General features: G+C 49.7%; 1 protein-coding gene across 2 annotated transcripts; it reads left to right on the forward strand.

The window, feature by feature from the left end:
* The first annotated feature begins 1,908 nt into the window (after window positions 1-1,908).
* On the forward strand, window positions 1,909-19,707 carry TENT5C (terminal nucleotidyltransferase 5C). 2 transcript variants are annotated; one of them, XM_030324994.2, is made up of 2 exons: window positions 1,909-2,007; window positions 17,836-19,707. In XM_030324994.2, exon 2 carries the CDS (start codon window positions 17,861-17,863, stop codon window positions 19,034-19,036), a length of 1,176 nt encoding a protein of 391 aa, XP_030180854.1. In that variant the 5' UTR covers window positions 1,909-2,007; window positions 17,836-17,860; the 3' UTR covers window positions 19,037-19,707. The 2 variants fall into 2 exon arrangements, with proteins under 2 accessions (XP_030180854.1, XP_030180852.1); XM_030324992.1 differs by lacking the exon at window positions 1,909-2,007 and adding an exon at window positions 3,683-3,765.
* Window positions 19,708-21,895: the final 2,188 nt, after the last annotated feature.

The following is a 21,895-nucleotide window of genomic DNA, read 5'->3' on the forward strand; positions in this document are numbered from 1 at the left end:
CACATGCAACAAAATGGATGACTATTACACGGGGCGCCTGGGGGGCTCAGCCGGTTAAGCATCTAACTTCAGCTCAGGTCATGATCTTGCAGTTCATGCATTCGAGCCTCATGTCAGGCTCTGTGCTGACAGCTCAGAGCCTGGAGCCTGCTTCGGATTCTGTGTCTCCCTCTCTCTCTCTCTGCCCTTCCCCCACTCGTGCTCTGTCTCTCTTTCTCTCAAAAGTAAATAAACATTAAAAAAAAGTTTTTAAATGGATGAATATTACAGACACACTGCTGAGTGAAAGAAGCCAGACACAAAAATGTGCATACATGTAATTCCTCCACATCAAGTTCAAACACTGGAAAACTAATCTATGGTGATAGAGGTTACAATAGTGTTACCTCTCGTGGGACACTGAATGGGAAGGGTCACTAGAAAGCTGGAGATATTCTACATCTTGATCTGGTTGGTAGCCCCATGAGAGAACACATATGTAGAAATTCATCATTGTGTACACACCAGCTTTGTGCACGATACTGAATTTTTATAACTCGAAAAGTGAAAAAAAAATCAGACCATATATCTGGATTTCATGTCCAACAATGGAGTCACTGTGACTGTCCCTAAAAGCATGCATACTGATACTCTATCGTATTAACATTGCAGGAGACCTCCCCTCCCCCCAATCGAGTGCTCTTGAGATATTGGGAGACGTTGATATTTCAGGTAGGGATGGAAGGGGAGGGATAGGGAAATACTGCATCTGGGAAGTAATCTTTTTCTCCACCACTCAGTAGAAGACGAGTACAAGCTCAATAAATATTTATTGACAAACAACATGAGGTGCTGTTTGATATAAACAACATCTACCACACGCTTTACAACAGAGGCTGCCACTAACAGGTTTCTATGTTCTTCTTTAATACTTAAGTAAACTCAGAAAGCTGTTAGTCCCGTCATACAGGTGAAGAAACAGATTAATGGAGGGTTGGTTAACTTTGTTGCCAAAAGCCTTACAGATATAGGTGGTGAGTGCAGATCCCAACCCAGACTGCTCTGAATTTAGAAGCTGGGCTCTACACCGCTGGCTATGGAACGAGTGGATGGTGTCCAAGCCCCGCTTGCAATGTTATATAACATACAAGGCATTTCGAGCAGGGCCCAAGCTGTCGCGGTTGCCAGGCTTGGCGACCAATTCCTCGAGGCCCGCAGGCCCACTAACCGCGCACAGGTGGTAACTAAACTAAGCCAGAGAACCAATGGCGCCAGCCCTTCCCCCCCCCCCCTCATGGCCTCCAGGCAATTTGCTCGGGGCAAAGGGAAGCTGCTCCCCCGGCCCAGAAACGCTATGTTTTTGTTTTTTTTTTTTTCCACTTCAAAACACACGCCAGAGGTAGGCGTAGGAGTTTCACTCCCCACTCCTGGAGAGAGAGAGAACCAACGCGAAAATCCTCAGAAAAGCAAGAGAAAAAGAGGCCTGAAAGAGGCCTGAGAGGGAGTGGAGCAGGACGGAGATGGGAAAAGCCTGGGAGGAAGAGTTCTATGGTAGCAGGAGCAGCAAAGAGCATGGTGGAAAGTAGAAAGAGAGTCTCGGTAACTCCGAAGTTAAGGGGGCGTCAACCCGGGCGCCCTGTGTTGCGCCTGCGCAGTGCTACCTCCTTCAGCACCCCGCCCCTTCCCGCCGCCGAAGATTTACTGGTCTCCCGGCAACCATTCACCCGAGGAGCCAATCAGAGGGCAGCTTTCGCCCTGCCCTCGCCGTCAGCGCCCAGGCGGAAGGACCCCGTGGGCTCGGCTCCGCCCCTCCCCGCCCCTCGCTCCCCCGGGAGGGCAGGCTCAGGGGCGGGGGTGGGGGCGGGGGTAGCCCGCGGAGGCGTGGCCAGGCCGTATAAGAACGGAGGGGGCGGCGGCAAGACCGCTCACTCGGTGCCGCTGCTTGGGGGCTGTAGTGACCGCGCCGCTCCTGCTGGGGGCTGCCCTTGCCAAGGACCTACCTCTGTCGTCTCCTCTTCCGCCGCCCAGGTGAGTCCCCGGCCCCCTCCCCTGAAGGTGCGAGGAAGGGGCGGCCCCAGAGAACCGCGCGCTCCGCCTTCGGCGGGGGGGGTCTGTCCCCGCCGAGCAGAGCTCTCAAGTCTTCCCAGAGCCTGGTGGGGGCGCGGGAGCCGGAGGGGAGGTGCAGACAGGTGCCGGGCCCCTCCGGCTCCTGCGACAGCACACCTCCCCCGCCCCCCCGCCCCGTGAGGACCAGTCGAGACGCCCCGAGAGGGAGCTACAACTTTCCAGAGACTTCGGCCGGGGCTTGGCAAACTTCGGCGAGTTCCTGCTCCGCGCGTCCCGCGGGCGGGGCGGCCGAAGAGTGGGCGATGGGGCCCTGCAGCTCCGTCCCGGCCCGACGGCGCCCCCGCCGCCCCCGCCCCGCCTGCGCTCCCGCGGGCACGCACGCCGCCGCCGGCCGGCCGAGCGCGAATTCGAACGCGGCGGTTTTGGGAGGCGCAGTTGGAGACGCAGCGGTCAGGGGCTCGTCTCCGGCCGGCGAGGGGAGGGGCGCTGCCCCGGCTCGGCGCCAAGCCCCGGGGTTTGAGACCAGGGCAGAGATCCCTAACTTTCCGTGGACTCACACTAGGCTGCGGACACCGTGAGCCGCAAAGTGGTCCAAGCGAGTGACTTCTGCGCTGCGCTTCTCCTGGAAACTTCTCGGGAATACGGGGTCTGTGCCCTGCCTGGTCCCTCCCCTTTTAGGAATGAAACTTGCTTACCCGTGTAGACTGAAAGCCTGACAGTGAGTTGACTCGGCTGGCCAGCGGTGCGGCCGCCGCGGGAGGCTGCCCCAGATCGCAGAGGTGGGAGGAGAGTCAGAGAAGGGTTGTGAACTCGACCGCTGTGGGTTGGGAGGCTGTACGCCTAAACACAGAACGCAGGTGGGAGAGAAAACAAAACTGCGCTACCTCGCAGGGAGGGAGAACTTCCCGGAGAAGAGCCTGGGAAGTTTCCCTGGAGGACTCGCCGGCTCACCCATCCTCGAGAACCAACCGATAAGGCTGGACCCCGGAGGAGGGATCAGCTGTGTCCCCTCCCCCCCCCTTTTTTTTTGTCTGGAGGAAGGTTTCTGCACGGCTGGCAAAGCCCTTGTCTTAGGTGGCGACCTGCTGCCTTTTTAAACTTTTTTAAAATTTTTTTTTATGGAGTTATAGCATGCAAGCAAGCAATGGAGTGCTTTAAAGTGCACTACTGCAGTCAGCGTTTATGCAGACTGTTGTAATCATTTGTATTGTGACGGTTGATATTCGGGCTATTTGGTAGGTGGGTTAGGAACCTGAACCTCCTCAGGAAAAAAAAGATTATTAAATCCTTCTAAAGTAGACTCCTGGCTTGGCCCAGCTGCCCTCCAAGGGGGTGGGGTGATGAGAGTGGCCATTGTTGGCTACACTAACCTTTCCACGGGAGTAACTTGGCAAAGAAGCCGGCAAGGAAGCAAGCCAGGCAGCCTGGGGCGCTGCGGGTGGGGGTGGGGTGAGGTAGGAGCGCTTACCAAGAATTGTGCTGTGTCTTAAATCCCCAAAGGTATTTTTGAGGGAGTGAGACCCACAGGTGAGACCCTGCCATTGAAGGGGGTGCGGTGTGGACTGGAGAATGCTGACTTTTCTCTTCGCTTTCAGGGAGGCGGTCTGAGCTGTACCAGCAGGGGTTCTGTCCTTTGACATTCTTGTTTGTGAAGATGGAAACCTTAATATCTCTGGAGTCAAGCTTTTACTTGAGATAACTGAAACCTTGTGTCTTAAGGTATACGCATATCTTTAGAGTTCGTTTATTCTCATCTCAATAAGGAGTTTTTAGAAAGAAGGTTTTGGTAGATTGTATACAGTCGTTCAGGTAGCTGTAGGGAGAGCCCCATAACATAGCATGAACATTAAAAACAAACAAAAAACCAAAGTTTTTTTTCTCCGCCAGGAGGCCTCTCAATCGTTACCCAAAACAAAGGTCCCTAGTTTCAGAACAGGGTATACACAGAGCCGACAGCAGCACTCTATGTTGAATTTCTTCCACAATACCTACCTTGTATCCAGAGATTAAGTTGGGGTACCTCTGAGGGGAATGACTTGGATCTTGCCCGTTTGTCAGAATGAGTGTGATTTAGTTGAGCACCCGTGGTTCTCCCTCCTTGGTTTCCTCAGCTGTACTGTGAGTACAAGTAGCTCACGAAATCACCTCCTGAGTTATAGCACCCCTCACCCCTGCTTTTCCCAATAGGCCCCACTTGGCCTCCATCCCTCAGGGTTCAAGGCCAGGGCAAATTGTGCACATCTCGCACTACCCATCAAAGAACAGAGAAGTCCTCGTACTTCTGAAAGCCGAGAGAACCGCCTAGCAATGAAGATAACTTAGCGTGGACTGGGGTGCCCTTGTTCTTCCAGTCCCTGCAATCAGACACATTTGATACAAAGTTAGAAAACGACATGATTTTTTAAAACTGCTCAAGTAAGTGGTACCTTGCCTTCATCTTGGAGATGTTGGCGCAGGGGGGCAGTCACCAAAGAGTGACCAGCCAAGGGCTCCGAATGGATGTGGCAAACCTTTATTGTGTTACCAGGAGATGTTGTGGAAGCCCAAGACTAGTTTGATGAGTTAAGTTAAACTTGTTGTGTTGGGTTTCTTGGTCTCACAACAGGTGTGTGTGTGTGTGTGTGTGTGTGTGTGTGTGTGTGTGTGTAGGGGTTCAAGGGAAGTAATATGGAGTCCAAGGTGTTACTTGGGATAAAACATTATGTTGGTTAGATAAGGTTCGTTGCTTTTTTGTGATGTCACTGACAGTATAGAAAAATGTGTTCTGCCATCTTGGTGTTTTGACTGTAGCCTACCAAGTTGGCATAAGCTATATTATGTATGATGAAGCAGCCACCTCTGTGTCTAAAGAAATGTTCATGTGTTTGAAGAAAACAGATACAGCGGTAGTGCTGATCTCCTGTGATGCTTCTAAGACTTCTGGTCTCAAGCCTTTTTATCCTTTTACTGCATGTATGATAAGGAGGCTCTTATTTGGAATCTAAATGGTTTAGAGGAAGCATCTTTGTATAACCCAGCTATGTAAGAAAAAGCCTCAGGAATTGTTTAGAATCAGTGGATTTTGTACAGCTGGCCCCTGTAGCCTCTCCTAGAACTGTTTGCAGAACTTTTTGGAATAACAGGAAAAAGCTAATATGAAGATACACTTGCTGATTTTAAGTAACTCCGTGTAGCCTATGTTTTAGTCGTAGAGCCTTGCGGAGTCTCGGTCCCCGAACTGCATCAAGTGTTTATTTCTTGGATAACAGTGATTGAGCCAGTAAGTAGTTAAACGCTCCCCAGGCCGCAGTGTATGCCAGGTGCTGCAGGGGCCAAGGCAGCGATAGGTGAAAAGGCCTGGGGAGGTGTTCTGGAGAATGCAGGAGGAGCTGGGTTGGCTTCAGAAGGTCTGGGCACTTGGTTTTTGCTCGATTGTCTTTGCCGCTGGCTTGTGAGCCCCAGGAAGGCGGGGGTCTGTGCTCACTGCTGAATCCCCAGCACCTAGAGCCGGGCCTGGTGCACAGACAGTGCTCCTGTTAATTGGATACAGTGCTCTGCTAGCATTCAGCTGCCATTGCTCTCAGAGAGGGAAGTGCACTTTAGGTAGATATCCTTTTGGTGGGTTAAGGTGCCGGAAGCTTTTTGGGTTGGATGCTTCCAGCCTAAAGTGCCGGGTGGCGTCTGGGCCTTTTTCTGAATGGTGGCCTCAGTTGGCCGGGCTTGGAGCTGAAGGGCAGGGACTACCAATTGGCCAGCAGCTGAAATCCTTTAAGCTGAGCTCCGGACCTGCTCTCTCCCGGCACTTCCCCTCCTACCCATCCACCCCAACCCCAGCCTCACATGGCTCGCTCAGCCTTTCTCTCTCCAGTTCACTAGGCTGCTAGTTCTGCTGACCTTTTATCTTTTTAACTTTTTGTTTCCCACTGCCGTCACTGACCTGGTTCGGGGCCCTGTAGACAGCGACTCCGTGAGAGCAGTAGTGAGCCTCTCTGGCCAGTCGCACATCCCATGCCCCTCAAACACCACCTGAAGGACTCCCAGGAACTGCCCATCCCTCTGGATGCTGAGTTCCTTTTCAGGACCTGTACCCTTCTGACCTTTTGTCTATTCTCCACTTCCCTTGGATGAGTCTTCCTAACTGCCCTCCCTTGCCTCACAGAATTCATACTCAGCTGCTTGAACAACTCAGTCTCACCAAACTACATTTTTAGCCAGCTTTAGACCCTTCTGAGAGGCTCTGATGTTACCCCGCCTGAGGGTCCTCATATCTCATTACTCGCCTCTTCTGTGCTTTACCGGATGAACACACAAAGTCCATAACTGTCTCCCTATTCACTCTCGGAGGACCCATTTTGAGAAGAAAACTCTCCATGAATCTCGAACCGCTCCCACCCCCTCACGTTGCCATACGTCTCTCTCCCCTGGCTTAGCCCTTCCGAGAGTGGGAGAAAGGGTAATCCTCCACCTTGCCTGGCTGTCTACACCCCACCCCCAAACACATCCCTGACCGGTGCTCGTGGTGGTTGGGGAGGTGGGCATCGCAGCCAGCTGACCGTGCGTGGTCTCGGCCGGTTGTGGCCTTCACGTGGAGTAACTGTAAGGTGGCTGCGGTGGGAAGAGTGCAGATGCAGGGGGAGACACGAAGTGGACACTAAGTGAGCACCTGCCACGTGTCCAGGCACTGGTGGCCACTTGTCCCCAGGCTGGGAGCGAGCGCTGCTGCGGTCTCCGGTGCCCAGGCCTCTCGTGCTCTTTAGTCTTCCCTCCCCCCCGGCCTCTGAGGCTGCATTGACTTGTGACAGTGCTCAAGTTTGGGTCCTGGCTGTGCCTTTCCTGCTTCAGGCCTCCATTTCTTCGTTGTATGAGGGTGGTAGACCAGTGCCGTCCAGTAGAAATAGGAGAGCCACAGTTAAGTTTTTAGAAGTCCTCAAAAAGCTAAAATAGGTGAAAAGAGTTTTAATAATTTTACCCATCATGGGTTAAAGAGGCCCCCCCATGTCCTTAAGATGGGTCCAAGCCACGATGTTATTTGTGATCTTGTAATGCCATGGAGATGTCATGGCAAATGGTGACATCTCCATATGTAATCAACATAAAGAATATAAATGAGATTTTACTCTTTTTTTTTTTTTTCCTCATACTGAGTCCTTGAAATCCAGGGTGTATTTTAGATTCCCAGCATGTCTCAAAGTGGACTTGTCCCATTTCAAGTGCTCAAGGGCCACATGAGGCTTGTGGATACAGTATTGAGCAGCATGGGTCCACACCAGCTGTCCAGTGTCTCCCTCTCAAATTCAGATTCTGCATGAGTGGGAGCCAAGAGGTAGCAACAGCAAGTTATGGAAGAAGAGTGTGAGCTAGGCTGTGAGCACCACAAGGGCAGGGGTCTTTGTCTCTTGCTTACCAATGAACTGATTGTAAACTCCTGGAACGGCGATTGGAACATAGTAAGCCCTCAGATACTGGGAAGAACGAAGGGAAATGCAGTCATCGTGGCCAACTTACTGCTACCCATTTACCCTGGGAGTCAGTCCTGAGACTAAAACACAGGATATTTGATTTCTAGCCCAGTGCTCATTCTTCCATTTTTTGGTGGTTTCTTAGAGAATAATTACAAGGAAATAGAATTTCAAAGAACTGCAGAGGAAATCTGACACTGGCAGGGGACCAGGACTCCACCCGTTTATCAACAATTAAGATTTATCAATGACCAAAATTTGAAAATGCAAGAGGAAGTAACTTTCAAGCAAGGGGTGTCTATGAGTTGCCAAATGACACCAACACATGACTCGGTAAATGCTAGCTTAACCATTCTAGTGGGCCGTATTCGTGGCATGCAAAGCTCCACACATGTAGGGATACCAAATTCAAGGTGGCTTGGCTGCCTCAGGTGCAGTTGGTACAGGAGTAGGTACCACCCCATGGTCTTCTCCTTCACTTTAATGCATCCCTCCGTCCCCCATGCTGCCCATCCACCTAAGTTTCCATTCTTCACACATTTTTAAGGCCAGAGGGACCCTTGAGCCTGGTGATGTTACACTCAGGCTGCTGCTGTGCTCAGACCTGGAGGTCAGGTGTCTGCTACAGGGACGGGTCTGTGCAAGACCGAAACCTGGATCGATTGTGCATAATTAGTATCCTCACAGGCATGGAAGCCAGCTCACACTCAGACATATGTGAATGGGGTGTGTGTATGTGTCTAAAGTATGATAAGTGCTACACTCGAGCTTGTCCCTTTCCTGATAAGGCTCAGGGATGCTGCTAGCGACGGGACAGCAAACTGAGGCCCTCCTTCTGGAAACCTGACAACTGTTCAAAGTTCTAAGCTGGAGAGTCAGGTGGGATGCAACCCTTGATAGACCCCAGAGGCCAGCAGCCCTTGGACCCTGTGGACTGTATGTAAACTTGCTCATTCTCGTGGTAAACAGCCTCCAAGGAGTCCTTCTATTTTCTCAGTATGGTCAATCTCTAAAATGGTGGGGCCAGCTCTGGAGATCTCTTTAAATGAGTCAGACCAGTAGCCTCTCTGATTTAGAAAGAGGCAATTGGTAGGAGGAAGTGGGGCGCCAAGCTGAACAGGGATTATTTCCAGTTCGAGTGGTGTGCGTAGGGCGTAATATTGCTGACACCTTGGAAAAATCATGACTCCTATGCTCAGCTTCCACGTAAAGATGTCTGTGTTCTGTCCTTGTGAATGTTTACATCTGTGATGCCTTCGGCGTATTCCTTCAAGCACTCCCAACTGTGGTGTCCCAACTGTCTGGGCCCATGTTTTGATTCCATCTTGCTCTGTTTTGCAGCCACAGCGTGAGTTCTCCCAGCGTTATCTCTCCAGCCACACTTGCTTACGCGTCCTATTTTGAAAGACGGGCTAGTGCCTTCCGCGTGGAGTCTTCTGAGGGCGGGTGTCTGTGGACAGAGCCCGATCTCTGATACCCACTAGGACCGTATGCTGGCAGAGATGGGAGGAACTTGTGAGGGCCTCCCCCAACCCCCAAACTCAAAGCTCGGAGCAAAGCTGGGGTCACTGGGGTCTGTGGCCCGCTTCTGCTCCCGTCCAGGACACCCCATTTCCTTCAGCTCAGGCAGCACCCCTGTTGCCATGGGAATCACGCCAAATTTTTTGGCTGTAGTACACGACGGTGTTGAATGGCTGAGAGGGTGCTGATAACCCTGAGAAAATAGATTGAGATGCCCGGCTGAATGTGACCAAGCTAAGAGTGAGAACAGACCATCTGCACGATGGGCTGTGTCACCGACTTAGAAACATCTTCTCTGGGCACAGTTCTGTGGCACAGGGCAGTTGTTTGTTTGTGGGTGTTTTGAGTGGGCAACTGTAAAAATAACTTCTTAGAAAAAGCTAACACAATATATTTTATTGTCCTTTTAATAAACAAGGCATTATATGGTTCTCCTGCTTTGGGCTGCCTACTAATGTGAAGTCTTACTTCGTGTACGTTTACATTAAGCACCGATGTGCCTCTCGGTTGTCTGTAACATTGTGTTTGGGGCAGAGGGGTCAGAACATGGCCCCCTCCCTGGTGGTGAGGGGCTGGCGGCTGGCAGACACGGGCTTCTTCGGGCTGCCCCCTGGGCCTTGGTATCTCCTGGCCTTCACGAGACATTCAAGGATTAAGAGAGGATTTCTCTTCAGAAAAAAGAATCTACTTTGGCCCTGGTTTTTTCCCTTTCTGCCCGCTGATCTGCTGTATTTATCAAGTCCACGGTCATGCAGAGTGCCCAGCTTTTTTCTCTCGAGGGCATAGGAACCTCAAGGGCCAAACTGTGCAGTTGGGAAAAGTAACAGGTGTGCAGGCTCAGTTTCAGCACGTGTGTGTTCGTTAGTCTGTTCCAGGCTGTTTTGTGTTCAGTTCTGTTCCAGCTCTCCTTCCCCAGGTAGCCCGAGGGGTTCCCGTCACTTCTTGCAAACTTACCTACCTTCTCTCTGCAGCTCCAGTTGGGTTGTCAGTTCCTGGGATCTGAGAAAATGGCCCTCTTGTCTTCAGAGTGTCCTGTTCTGTGGCTTTATCAGTAGATCGACACTGCTGACCTTCTAGCCAGCAGAGCGCGTCCTGCAGCTGTCCCTGAGCCCTCTGCGAGCCACAGCCTCGTGGCCTGGCTGGCATCGGGGAGCCCCCTCAACGTGCGGAACGAGGCCTTCACCTCACAGCCATTGCTCCTTTGAAACAAACCTGAGCGCCATGATTACTATTTTTATCCATAATTACCTTCAATTCTGGTGGCTCCAGCCAGGCTGCATGCCTCCCCGAATCCAGGGTGATCTTGAGGGAGAGGGTCTCTGTACTGACAGCTGTTAGGTAACTCATGCTCTGAGTGTTTCTGCCTTTGCTTCCGGTACCTGCCATCTGGCCTGCCTCACTCAGGCGCCTCAGCACATCTAGCCAGCTTCCTTCCCACCATCCTATAAAAAGACCTTTGTACCTTTCCCCTCTTGCCTTCTTCTTGCTGCCGTCTACTTTCTACAACTACCTGAGCAACTAGCTTATCTTCAGGGCCCTACCCCAGTCCCAAGACGTGCGCCAAAACCATCCACCTCCTAGGAAACCTCTCAGTGGCTTTTGTGCCACTTCCCGGCAGGGCATCCGTGGACAGTTCACACTTTGTGTAACCTCTTTGTTCCCCAGTCCCCTCACCTGCAAAGTGGGGATAATAGTATCTCCCTTGTAGCCTCGGTGTACGTGTCAGATGATTTGATCCAGATAAAGCTGGATCAGATAGGGTTTGGTGGTTCATGTTAGGGCACCTGGCTCGCCATCTGGTCACATTTGGTGTCTCCAGGCCGTGGCCCTCTCTACATGAAGAGGCCCTGGAGGGCTGTGCACCTGCTAGTCCCGGCTAGGAGCTTCTGAGGAAGTGGTAAGTGGTTTCTGAGTGTGTAGGACTGGTAAGATGTTTCTATTATGAAACAGCTGATGTGTGTCCTCGTTGAGAAATCCGATTCCCCACACTGTGGCCAATGAATCACCTTCTCTGGTGCCTCTCTGAAGGGCACTCCTAAACCACCTTGGCGTCCTTGAAGATGAACACCAACTCCTGTCCTTTGCTCAACTGCAGTCTGCTCTAAAGCAGGCAATAAAGGGTGATTGATGCAAGCTTTGCTCTTTTCAGCGTATGTGGTGGACATAAGGTGTCACGGTCCTTTTTTGGATAGGACCAATACGGTCTCTCTTTTAGAAGTGATCGCTGTAGGGGAGCAAGAACTGGTCATCCCAGTGCATCCGTGGGCTTGTAGCATGAGCCTGCTGCCCTGTCCCCACCTCCCACCCTGCCAGCAGCCGGGCGAGCTTGGTGGGAGCCGTTGCCGGTTCCAGGAGTTCGAACCTTAGCTCTGGAGTTGAGGATCTGGAGTCCATTCACTGAATCTTTTCTAATCCTTGTTCCTTAATTTGCACGCAAGGGACATTGGTGGTTTCCTCAGAGTGCTTGTGAGGGTTAACCGGGAGTGGGTGTGAAGTGGTTATACTGAGCACCCTTGGTTTTGCATGCACATCTGCACCTTTGTTTTATAAGGGAAAAGAGGACCAGAGTTGTGGTTCTCATTCACTCAGGTTGCTGAAAGAATTGGTGAGACAGAATATGATGTTGTGTCTTGCATCCTTTTTCACTTCTGCTTAAACTCCAGGTTTTTATATGCAGTGATGCAGTTTCTTTTTCCTTCGTGTCCTCTGTTGGACATTGGAGGGGGAAGAGGCCTGCCGCGGGTGCACGGGTCCCCTCTCAGCCAGGAGCTGGGGACAGCAGGTGTCTTTGTTCTGCACACACACCTCCGGTAGTCTGTCACCAGGCTTGGTCCATTGCCCATGGTTGGGTCTCTGACCTGGAGCTGGAAAGCATTACTAGGAAGGTCCAGGCTTTGGAGGTAACATCCAGTAACAGTGAAAGGAAATGTTGTCATCAAAGGAATGTTGAAATGTGTTTGAGGTCCCTTCGTATCCTTACACCCCAGCAGGGTCAGAGGAAGAGGGCGTTGCTCAGCTCTCTCTGAAGTGGATGGGAGGTCTGCCATAGCCGAGAGCCTCCGTTCACACCTCAGCATTTCCATGAAACCTTTGGGACCATACCTTCTAGAGCTTTCGTGTTAAGTATCGTAGACCAAGACTTAACTACACACTGTCCTTAACTTTGTAGATGTACATCTCCACATGTACTGAGAACTCTCCGGACGGTGTCTGTGCCTAACACCAGGCATAAATAGGACTCAGTGATGATTTGTAAGCCCTTGACCATAAGACCCAGAAGTGTTACACATGCTCTTCTCCAACCTGCCTGCCCATCTGTCCTGCTTGTGCTCTTGAGTCCTCCCCATGCTTTCATAGTCTCCATCGCTCTTGTTTCTGGGATCCAGATAAGCTATAAAGCAGGACTAGAAATACCTAGCTTTCTCTCTCTCTCTCTCTCTCTCTCTCTCTCTCTCTCTCTCTCTCTCTCTCCTGTTTTCTTTTCAATTAAGGCCTAATCATAAGTTTTCAGATCAACCTCCCTTTGAGGGCCTCTGTCCCAGGCCATGGGAAACATGGGTAAATTAGACATGAACTTGTCCTTAGGGAACTTGGTATAATCTTCTTTGGGCTTAGTCGGTCTTTTCCTCTCACCTTTTGCTGTCATTTCTGCAAACGTGCTTTCTTCCAGTGTTCATGTTCCACCTGTCCACTGCAGCCAGATGAGAGAAGAGAGGGAATTCAGGGCACCTGAGGTAGGTGGTTATCACGAGTCCCACTTTCCAGAAGATTAAGTACTTTGAACTGAGGAGGCAATTGGCCATCCTCACCTGTGAAAAGATGCCTGAATTTCCAAATCAGTGAGAAATCCTGGTTCCCACCTTGCCCAGTTTCTACTGTGCAAAAATACAATAAATCTGCTTCTCAGGCAGTAAGAGGAAAATCATACACTTTAGTTTGAATTTACCAGCCTTCACACTGATTTTTTTTTTCCTAGTCATTATTGTGCTAATTCTGCTGAACAGAATTGGCCTTGAACCTGGGCCTTTCATGAATTGGGAATGTGTGTTTCACAATATCAGGGTTGATTTCAAGTGGTTAATTAAAACTCAAACTGTCGCACTAAGCTCTGGTGCGTTATCTAAGCCCTCAGGGCCTGAAAGTTGGAGGATTTATTCTAGTAATACCAGTGTTCGTTGGAGTAACTAAAAAATATACTTTCGATATTTGAAATTGCTTGGATGGTTGAGAGAAAACAAAGAGTTCCTTTGTAATAATCACCAATAACTTATAAGTCGGGGCTCTTCTAATGAGCTAAGTACCAAATATGAATCCAGCCCAAATTTGAGCCTTCGCTCGCTTGAGCTCCTCTGTTTCTGAGTCATGAACACTGGAAGAATTAAGAGCTACACCATAGATTTGTCACTCGCCAGTTGCACAACATGCTTCTATAGGGGCTACTTTTTTCTGAAAGTTAACTCCACTGTTCACACGTGTGTCAGAAGAAGCTGGCATAGAAGATGCCAACCACGACCTCTTAGAGGCCTGGAGAAGTGTTGATTGCATGTAGTAGGGGTCTTCCCATGGTAGCCAAGCAGTCAACGTAACAGCATCATCAGGGTCGCTATACTATGTCTGAAATGTGAAATAGCAATTCCTACAAAACTACGAAGAACACTTTGGATTACAAACCTGGAATGGCACTAGGTGAGATGGCTTATCCATTATTTTGGAAGTCTGGAGGATTTTTGACAAGCAATGGACATCTTCTTTTGAACAGTAGGGAAAGAGAAACTTGACTAAAAGCCATTCTAGGAGAAAACCAGTCCCTCCTCCCCAGCTCGCACCTAGAGATCAACATTTAAGGCTCAGAGGGGAAGTTTCTATGTGTATTTGATTGGGGCACGTGGACATAGAGACACGGGAAGTGATAGGAAAGGGATGGAAGGAATCAGGCAGCAGGGGAGTGAGCAGGCTCATGGGGGAAAGATTTTAGGAAATGGCTCATGAGATTTTAACAGTTCTCAATTAATACATGGGAAGGTTCTAAATTCAAAAAGGATAAAGTAAGTTTTCTTCATCCCGTCTCCCAGTCCAGAGGCAGGTTGAACTACTTGTGTTTCCTTCCAGAGGTGTGTATGATTGTACACGCATGGGCTTGTGCTTTTACACACACAGTGTTGGTTTTCTCTGAATAAGTCTCAACTAGAATTTCACATTCATACAGATTGAGCCGTTCTTTGGACAACTGCCATCTAAGTGTATGCTATCGTATACATGCACTAAGTCATTTAACCTTCTGCTGAGGACTCTGTACCTTCATAAATAATTCTCCAGCATCCTTGTTCACCCTCGCAAGTATACCCACAGGATAAGATCAAAAGGACCTAGAAGTAGAATTGGTATGGAGAATACGTCCACTTAAAACAGGACATCCACACTGTTCTTCAGAGAGAACTCATGGGCAGGGTGCCCAAAGGTATCTGCTGCTTGATCTCTGCTAACCTGATGGGGAAGGATGATACACTAAAGTTTTAGCACGCCCATCCCTTAACGTGAGGGTGACTGTGTCAGGCATCTGAGTTCGTGCCCTTCGCCCCTTCTTCCATTGGGGTGCCAGTCTTCCTGATATGTAGGAGCTCATCCTTCATTGATGAAACGAGCACTTTGCCTCATCATGCAAATATTTTCCTAGCCTGCTCGTGTGACGTCTTTGTGGTGCTTTTACCATGTAGGTGTTTTTTTGTGTGTATCAGACTTTTGTGACTTTGAGATTTTACGTGACTTAGAAAGGACTGCCTACTCTATGTACGTGTATGTAAATTCCATGTTTCCCTAGAACCCGTAAAGTTTCGTCCTCTTGTGCTTAAGTCTAATTCATCCATCCAGATCTTAGTTTGGCACAAGACAAGGAGCCACTTTATTTTTTTTTTTTAACCTAGATAACTATCACATGTCTAGACTTTTGCTCTCTACTATTTCTCTCTACGTTTTCTCTCTCCTGTATCATATGCCAAATCCCTTTATGTGTTGGATTTTATTTCTAGATTTTAAAAATTCTGTTCCATCAGTTTGTCTTTTTGTACCAATACCACATTGTTTCAATTATTGTGGCTTCATAATATCTCTTATGGGGCTAATATGTACATCATTCTTGTTTCTCATAACTTTTCTGGCCATTCATGCCCCTCCTCCCATATGAACCTTACAAATTTTCAATCTAAAACAGATTCTAACTTTGAACCAAGTTTAGAGATTTAAAAATACATGAAAAGTCTCCTGTATATGTCATCCCCTTCCCTCCCCAGTCCCTTCCTGGAGGAGGAATGATGGCTTCCATCAGATTCTCACTGGATTTAGATATTCCTCCTGTAGGACCACTGTTCTAAAGGTGGCAGTAGTCCTGCCTTTAATTTAGAAAAATTTTTCCCCCACAACTCCTTTAAAGAAAAAAAAAAAAAGTATGAGTCAAAAGTCATTCCTATAGTTATTTTCCTCTGCAACATTGAGGTTCTTCCTAGAGGTATCACAGTAAATTGTTCCTTCTCTTCCAAGTACTGATTCAACTGCGACTCCTCTGTCACTGTGACTTGTCCTACCTTGTATTGTAAACATGAGACTCAGAATCACAATAACAGGTAATGCACAAGGTAGAGCAAAGTGTGTTTTCATAGGTAGGTCAGCACAGCTGACGGAAATCTGTGTCACCGAATCACAGGTGGCTTAGCGGTGTCTCAAAACAAAGCTAGCACCAGACCTTTCCATGGCCATTTGGACTGAACTGGGCAGCACCCTATGTTGTTAGGCGCAGCGTACTGGTCACCGATGCTGATCACTGAGGGGCCACAAAGAACCAAACGTACAGAGAGCACGTTAAAAAGACCCCCCAAATCTGACTTGAAGCCAAGTGCTAGCCACAATAAACATTCAGTGTTTCATCACAAATTTTTGTTATCCTTAACCTAGGAGTGCTTTGGTAGAATGATCTAGGTAGTCGAGGGCTTTTTAACGCTGTCCAGACAGGTTTGAAGGGAAACTTTTGTCTGCCCACTGGCAAGTATTCTCCTGTGGCAAGCACAAGAGTGCTCATCCCTAGGTTGGGCTTCCTAGAGCCTGCTTGGATCACGTGACCGCCCCTCCTGTTGCGAGCCAAGCAGATTCGGCCCCTTAACCTACGTAGTGAAGGGAGCCTGTGCTGTGGCTTGAGTGGTGCATGATGGCCAGACTGGACAACTTGCTAGGTCTTGGCTGCATGCCACCTTCCGCCCCTAAATCCCCAGCCCAGAGCCCACGTTGCCTTTCTGTCAACTTAGGTCCCCTCCCCATCAGGGAACTCTTCTGTGGCCTTCTTGTCCTCCCCAATCAAGGGACACTCCTTTCTTCTACCTGTACGTTCCATTTTCTTTCTAGCGCATATGGCCCTATATTGCTATGTTGTGTTTGCACCCACCTTCTTCGTGGCCAGCTCCTGGAAAGCCGGTCTCGGTGTGTCCAGTGGTGCCCCCCCAACCGTGAGTGACAACCATCCCACTGACCTGAGCGATTAAGGCGACGATTCCTGGCACCAGCGCAAGGCTAAAAATCCACATTGGAACCTCAGGACCGTGCATGGTGGGTGTGCACGCAAAGACAGCGGTTTCCAAACCATAAAACCGCAGCAGTTGTTGGGATGGGTTTTACGTGTGCCTCGCAAGTCAGGAAGGTGAAGGGGGCAGGAAGACTCTGCGCTCTCACTGAAGTCCAAGGATAGCACCTTGACATTTTGTTTCTGCTCTTACGTCTGTCTAGCTAACATTTGACCCATGTGGATCCCCAAGCACCTTGACTTTCTAATACGGCAGTATTTGTTTTTACATATCAGGATTTCCAGAGATCTGTTGTGTTTCATTTTCTGAAACGTATCACTTAGTCGGAGATTACTTTGGTAACTGCGGTTCTAACAAGTGACGCGTGACGCAGGATGTTTTTCTCCTAGGACTGAGAGCTAACTTCATTCTCCTTGGGTAGCTCTGAGGTACTCGATTTCAACATCCAGTCAGATCATACTGCCCCGAGGAAGTTTTCCCACCTCGCGCAGAGGGCCTCTTAGCTGGCAGAGCTGTTCCTTCACCACGCTGACCCCAGCCTTTGTCGCCAAGAATTTTGTCATTCAGGCAGCTCCTTGGTGTCCTACTCGGGATAACCGAGGTGCTTAACTCTAGGGCAGGCCACTCCCGGAAGCGAAAAGGACATGGGATTCTTGCTCACGAGGTGTCTGTGTCCGTGGTTCCGGCAGGACTGGTCCGACTTCCTTTCCTTGGTGTGCAGGCAGCCCAGAGGGGAATCTTCACCTCCTCACGGAGTGCAGGAGGTCTTTCTCTGCGGGGTCTTGTGTTCGAGGTGTGGGGGTTGTAGCTTATTTAGCAGCCAGTTCAAGGTGTAGTCAGTCATGCAAAAGCAGGAGAGGTAATTCTATTAAAAAAAAAAAAAAAAAAAAAGGAAGAGTAGCAAATCCTATAGGCCCTCTACTGAGTCATGCTGTGTTTAGGTCGCTTTGTTTAACGAGTTTGTCCACTTGCCTTGGCACACGCCACCCTCTCGCAGACACACCAGCCAGCCCCACATCAGACAGAGTTCTGAGGTCCTCAGATTTGGGAGAGGGTAGGTTTAGGTGTGTTCTGTCCTCCCTCCGCACAGGCACCACTCCCACATACTTCTCCAGAATATCAGCAACACCCAGCAGTGGGTGCTGATTGTCGCTGTCACGCGGGACGGCGTTCAGAGATCAACCAGCCCCTTCTCTGAGTCCCTCGAGGTGCTGGGCCGCGTAAGAGTGACTCCTAACTCTGCTTCTCACCCCCTCACTTTTCAGTTTCCCTGCAAGAACACCCCCCGAGATGGCAGAGGAGAACAGCAATACCAGGGACTGCCTGTCCTCCAGCGTGCTCAGCTGGGATCAGGTCAGCCGTCTGCATGAGGTCCTGACCGAGGTCGTACCCATCCACGGACGAGGCAACTTTCCGACCTTGGAGATAACTCTGAAGGACATCGTCCAGACCGTGCGCAGCCGGCTGGAGGAGGCGGGCATCAAAGTGCAGGACGTCCGGCTGAACGGCTCTGCGGCTGGCCACGTCTTGGTCAAAGACAACGGCCTGGGTTGCAAAGACCTGGACCTCATCTTTCATGTGGCTCTTCCCACAGAGGCGGAGTTTCAGCTGGTCAGAGATGTGGTGCTGTGCTCCCTCCTGAACTTCCTGCCGGAGGGTGTGAATAAGCTCAAGATCAGCCCGGTCACCCTGAAGGAGGCCTACGTCCAGAAACTGGTGAAGGTCTGCACGGACACGGACCGCTGGAGCCTGATTTCCCTCTCCAACAAGAACGGGAGGAACGTGGAGCTGAAATTCGTCGACTCCATCCGGCGCCAGTTCGAGTTTAGCGTGGACTCTTTTCAGATCATCTTGGATTCGTTGCTCTTTTTCTACGACTGCTCCACTAGCCCCATCTCTGAGCACCTCCACCCCACGGTGATCGGGGAGAGCGTGTATGGGGACTTTGAGGAAGCCTTCGACCACCTGCAGAACAGACTGATTGCCACCAAGAACCCCGAAGAGATCCGGGGCGGGGGGCTGCTCAAGTACAGCAACCTCCTGGTGCGGGACTTCAGGCCCACGGACCAGGAGGAGATCAAAACGTTAGAGCGTTACATGTGCTCCAGGTTTTTCATCGACTTCCCGGACATCCTCGAACAGCAAAGGAAGCTGGAGACCTACCTTCAAAACCACTTTGCCGAGGAAGAGAGGAGCAAGTACGACTACCTCATGATCCTTCGCAGGGTGGTGAACGAGAGCACCGTGTGCCTCATGGGGCACGAGCGGAGGCAGACCCTGAACCTCATCTCCCTCCTGGCCTTGCGCGTGCTGGCAGAACAAAACATCATCCCCAACGCCACCAACGTCACCTGCTACTACCAGCCAGCTCCATACGTCAGCGACGGCAACTTCAACAACTACTACGTTGCCCACCCCCCAGTTACCTACAGCCAGCCGTACCCTACCTGGCTACCCTGTAACTAACCCTGAGACCTGAGGGTTTCCACAGCGGGGACCCCAATAGGGCAAGGGCTCTCAGGTAGGGGAGCCTCCTTCTAGATGTAGGTGTTTGGCTTTTAAAGGGGAACTCAGCTCTGATTCTGCTTATTTTGTTCTTTGTGCACCCATTGGAATGGGTCTACAGTATATCATGAGCCAACCCTGAAGGGACCCCATCATTCCAGTGCCACTTTGGAAAACGCTATAGGAAGTAGGACCCATCCACATCTTTCCGAGAGAGACACTAACATGTCACGTCTCAAACATCCGCGCGGGAACATTTGGAGCTCTGTGCGCTAATGGAATCTGGGAAAGTTCCTGGGCGGTGTTTCTCACTCGGGCCTACGGTTGGCTCTGTTGGCCCTCACTTGGGGTTCTCAGCTGTTAGGTGAAAGTTGTGGTGATAGTCTATTTTCTTGTACCAATTTTAGCCAGGCAGAAAATGGTGGACATGAGAGTGGTCTCGTGACTGCATTTTTCTGTTCGGGAGACTGAATTGCGTATGTTTATTCCCTGTTAGCAGAGCTGAGGATTTCTTCTCATCAATAAACCAAAGCCGGTAGCTGGAGAATTGAGATCTGGTTGAAAGTGGTTTATGGTTTAGATGTTGTGCTCTCACGAGGATTTGTGAGATATTGCTGAGGGGGGAAAAAAAAGACCTTTGCTTGAAATGTAACTTGAAAACAAAATAAAATGTGGAACATAATGTTAAAAGCAGAATTGTGGTGGGGGTGGGGAGGGGCTGATTGTAAATAGGAAACATGAATGTTCTTTTTCTTTTTTTTTCTTTAAGGAATTCTTATTGAATGACACCTCCCCCCCCCCGCCCCCCGCCGGCCCCCAGCAGCTTATCACTTTAGTTTTGCTCTTCCTAAGACGAAGGATTGTCCAGAGTCCTTGCAGTAACTGACGCGAGGGTCTTCCCATGTTTTAATTGGAAACCCATTTTGGTCACATTCCGAGTATGACCAGCTGTTTTTCTCGAGTACCTTGGCTGATTACTTTTTGTTTGTTTTTGTTCTTTACTCAAAAAATAGCGATTTCCCTCCCCGGACTTTTTTGGACAGCAAATGAATTCAGGAATTTCAACAGGGCTGAATGATCTGTGGGACGACCTGCTGTGGTGGGCAGAGTTCTTTGGCTGAAAACTGCTTTGGAATTGAACCTGCCGCCCCTGTGGCGTGCGTGAGGTAGAGGCTTCGCGCTCACTCAGGCCTTGCGTGCGCGGCGTGATTAATTCTGGTGTGTTCTGGGAAGAATGGAGTACATGAAGAACGTCTTCCTTATTCTGGTAGATTTGACCGTACTTGTTTCTTGTCTGCACTTTAGGAGGAAAACAGTGTTAATCTCCAGTCTAAAGCAAGCTCAGTGAATGGGGGCGTTCTGGGCTGCTGCCCTCCCAGTAGATTGTGAGTTTTGAAACTTCTGTGGGATCTCTTAGAAAGCATCACTCTAGGGCACTAAGGGCAAAGGAACTCAGTAGCACCAGCCAGCTTGGTTTATAGAGTGACTTCATCAAATCCACACTCCTGATTTTTCCTTTCTTCCATGGCCATAGAATTCCCCAGCCCTGAGTGATTGCTTTCCTTTTTTCCTTGCTTTAGGCAGTGAAGTTACCTTACGGCTTAGCAGAAACCGAGTGATTTACCTTTTTCTGAAGATGGTATTTTCAGGGTGGTTTTTTTTTTTTTTTTTTTTTTTTGGAATGTGAGATCTTGGTCCTCTTAAAGCAGATTGGTCATGACTGAACCCCGAGGCTTAGCTGGTATCCATGTTGTCCTACGCTAGGTGAATAGAAGCCACTTCTGTGGGCAACCAGCTCCTGCAACCAGCTCCTGTTGCCCTGTGAATCGCAGTCACATTTGAATTCACTGGCTTTGAGTCCAGGCCAGTTCTACACTGAGGGGGGCCCAGCATGCTTCAGGGTTAAAAGGGGGGCAATGAGGACTGAATCCCAACTTTGAAAACTACATGTTCCTCCGTGACATTGAAAGGCTGCCATTGTGGTTGGATGGCAACATCTTTGCACAAAAGTGACAGATATGTTTAACCAGAGCTTTGAGATGTGATGGAGCCATGAACGTAAGCACTTGCTAACAGAAGTCAGTGCTGCTCTACTAGAAGGCTTGACAATCAGGGTGACGAGGCTCCAGATGAAGATAGGATCAGAGAACCACATCAAGTAATTAAATTTCCAGTTTGCCCTTGGAGTTCTTTCTGCTTCTATTTTTTTTGCTATCCGGTACTAGTCCTCCTCTGAGGAGGGAGGGAAGCACAGAAATTGCTAGAAATTTCCAGGTTTGCGCCCCCCACCCCCTGCCCCAGTTCTTTACTACCATTGCACGATGACTATCTTTGGTACAGTCTGCTTACCTGAAGTTTTTGGTCAGCCCAGCTGTCTTGAAGTTTGAAAGGAGACACATGTTCTAGAACCATCGGGGTAAAAAGCCGCACTGACCAAAGCTGCACTTTTAAAACCCCTCCCTGGTCCGGTGGTGTCTCTACCTGTTCTACAAGCTTTGCCAGCCTCAGAATAGACCAGGTAACCTTGAATTTCAGGTGTTTGGAAAGTCCAGCTGAAACCTGCCTTTCACACTGCTCACACAAGCACCAGGTACCCTGAGCTGGTACTGAGACCAGTGGTTCCTCTCTTTTGTGTGTTGAGTAACATGAAACTTGGCAGTGGCTAAGGGCACTAAAGTTCAAGTACAAATTCTAATATAAATCTAAGCAATCCCTTTTTGCTTCAGGACTCCACACAGTTCTCTGATGCTTTCTGCAAGTACGCAGCTTGTTTTCCTGGCCTGCTGTTTGGAATCCGTTTGAGCAGCAGCGAGATTAAAA

The sequence above is a fragment of the Lynx canadensis genome, chromosome C1, assembly GCF_007474595.2.
Source record: "Lynx canadensis isolate LIC74 chromosome C1, mLynCan4.pri.v2, whole genome shotgun sequence".
NCBI classification, from domain to species: Eukaryota; Metazoa; Chordata; class Mammalia; order Carnivora; family Felidae; genus Lynx; species Lynx canadensis.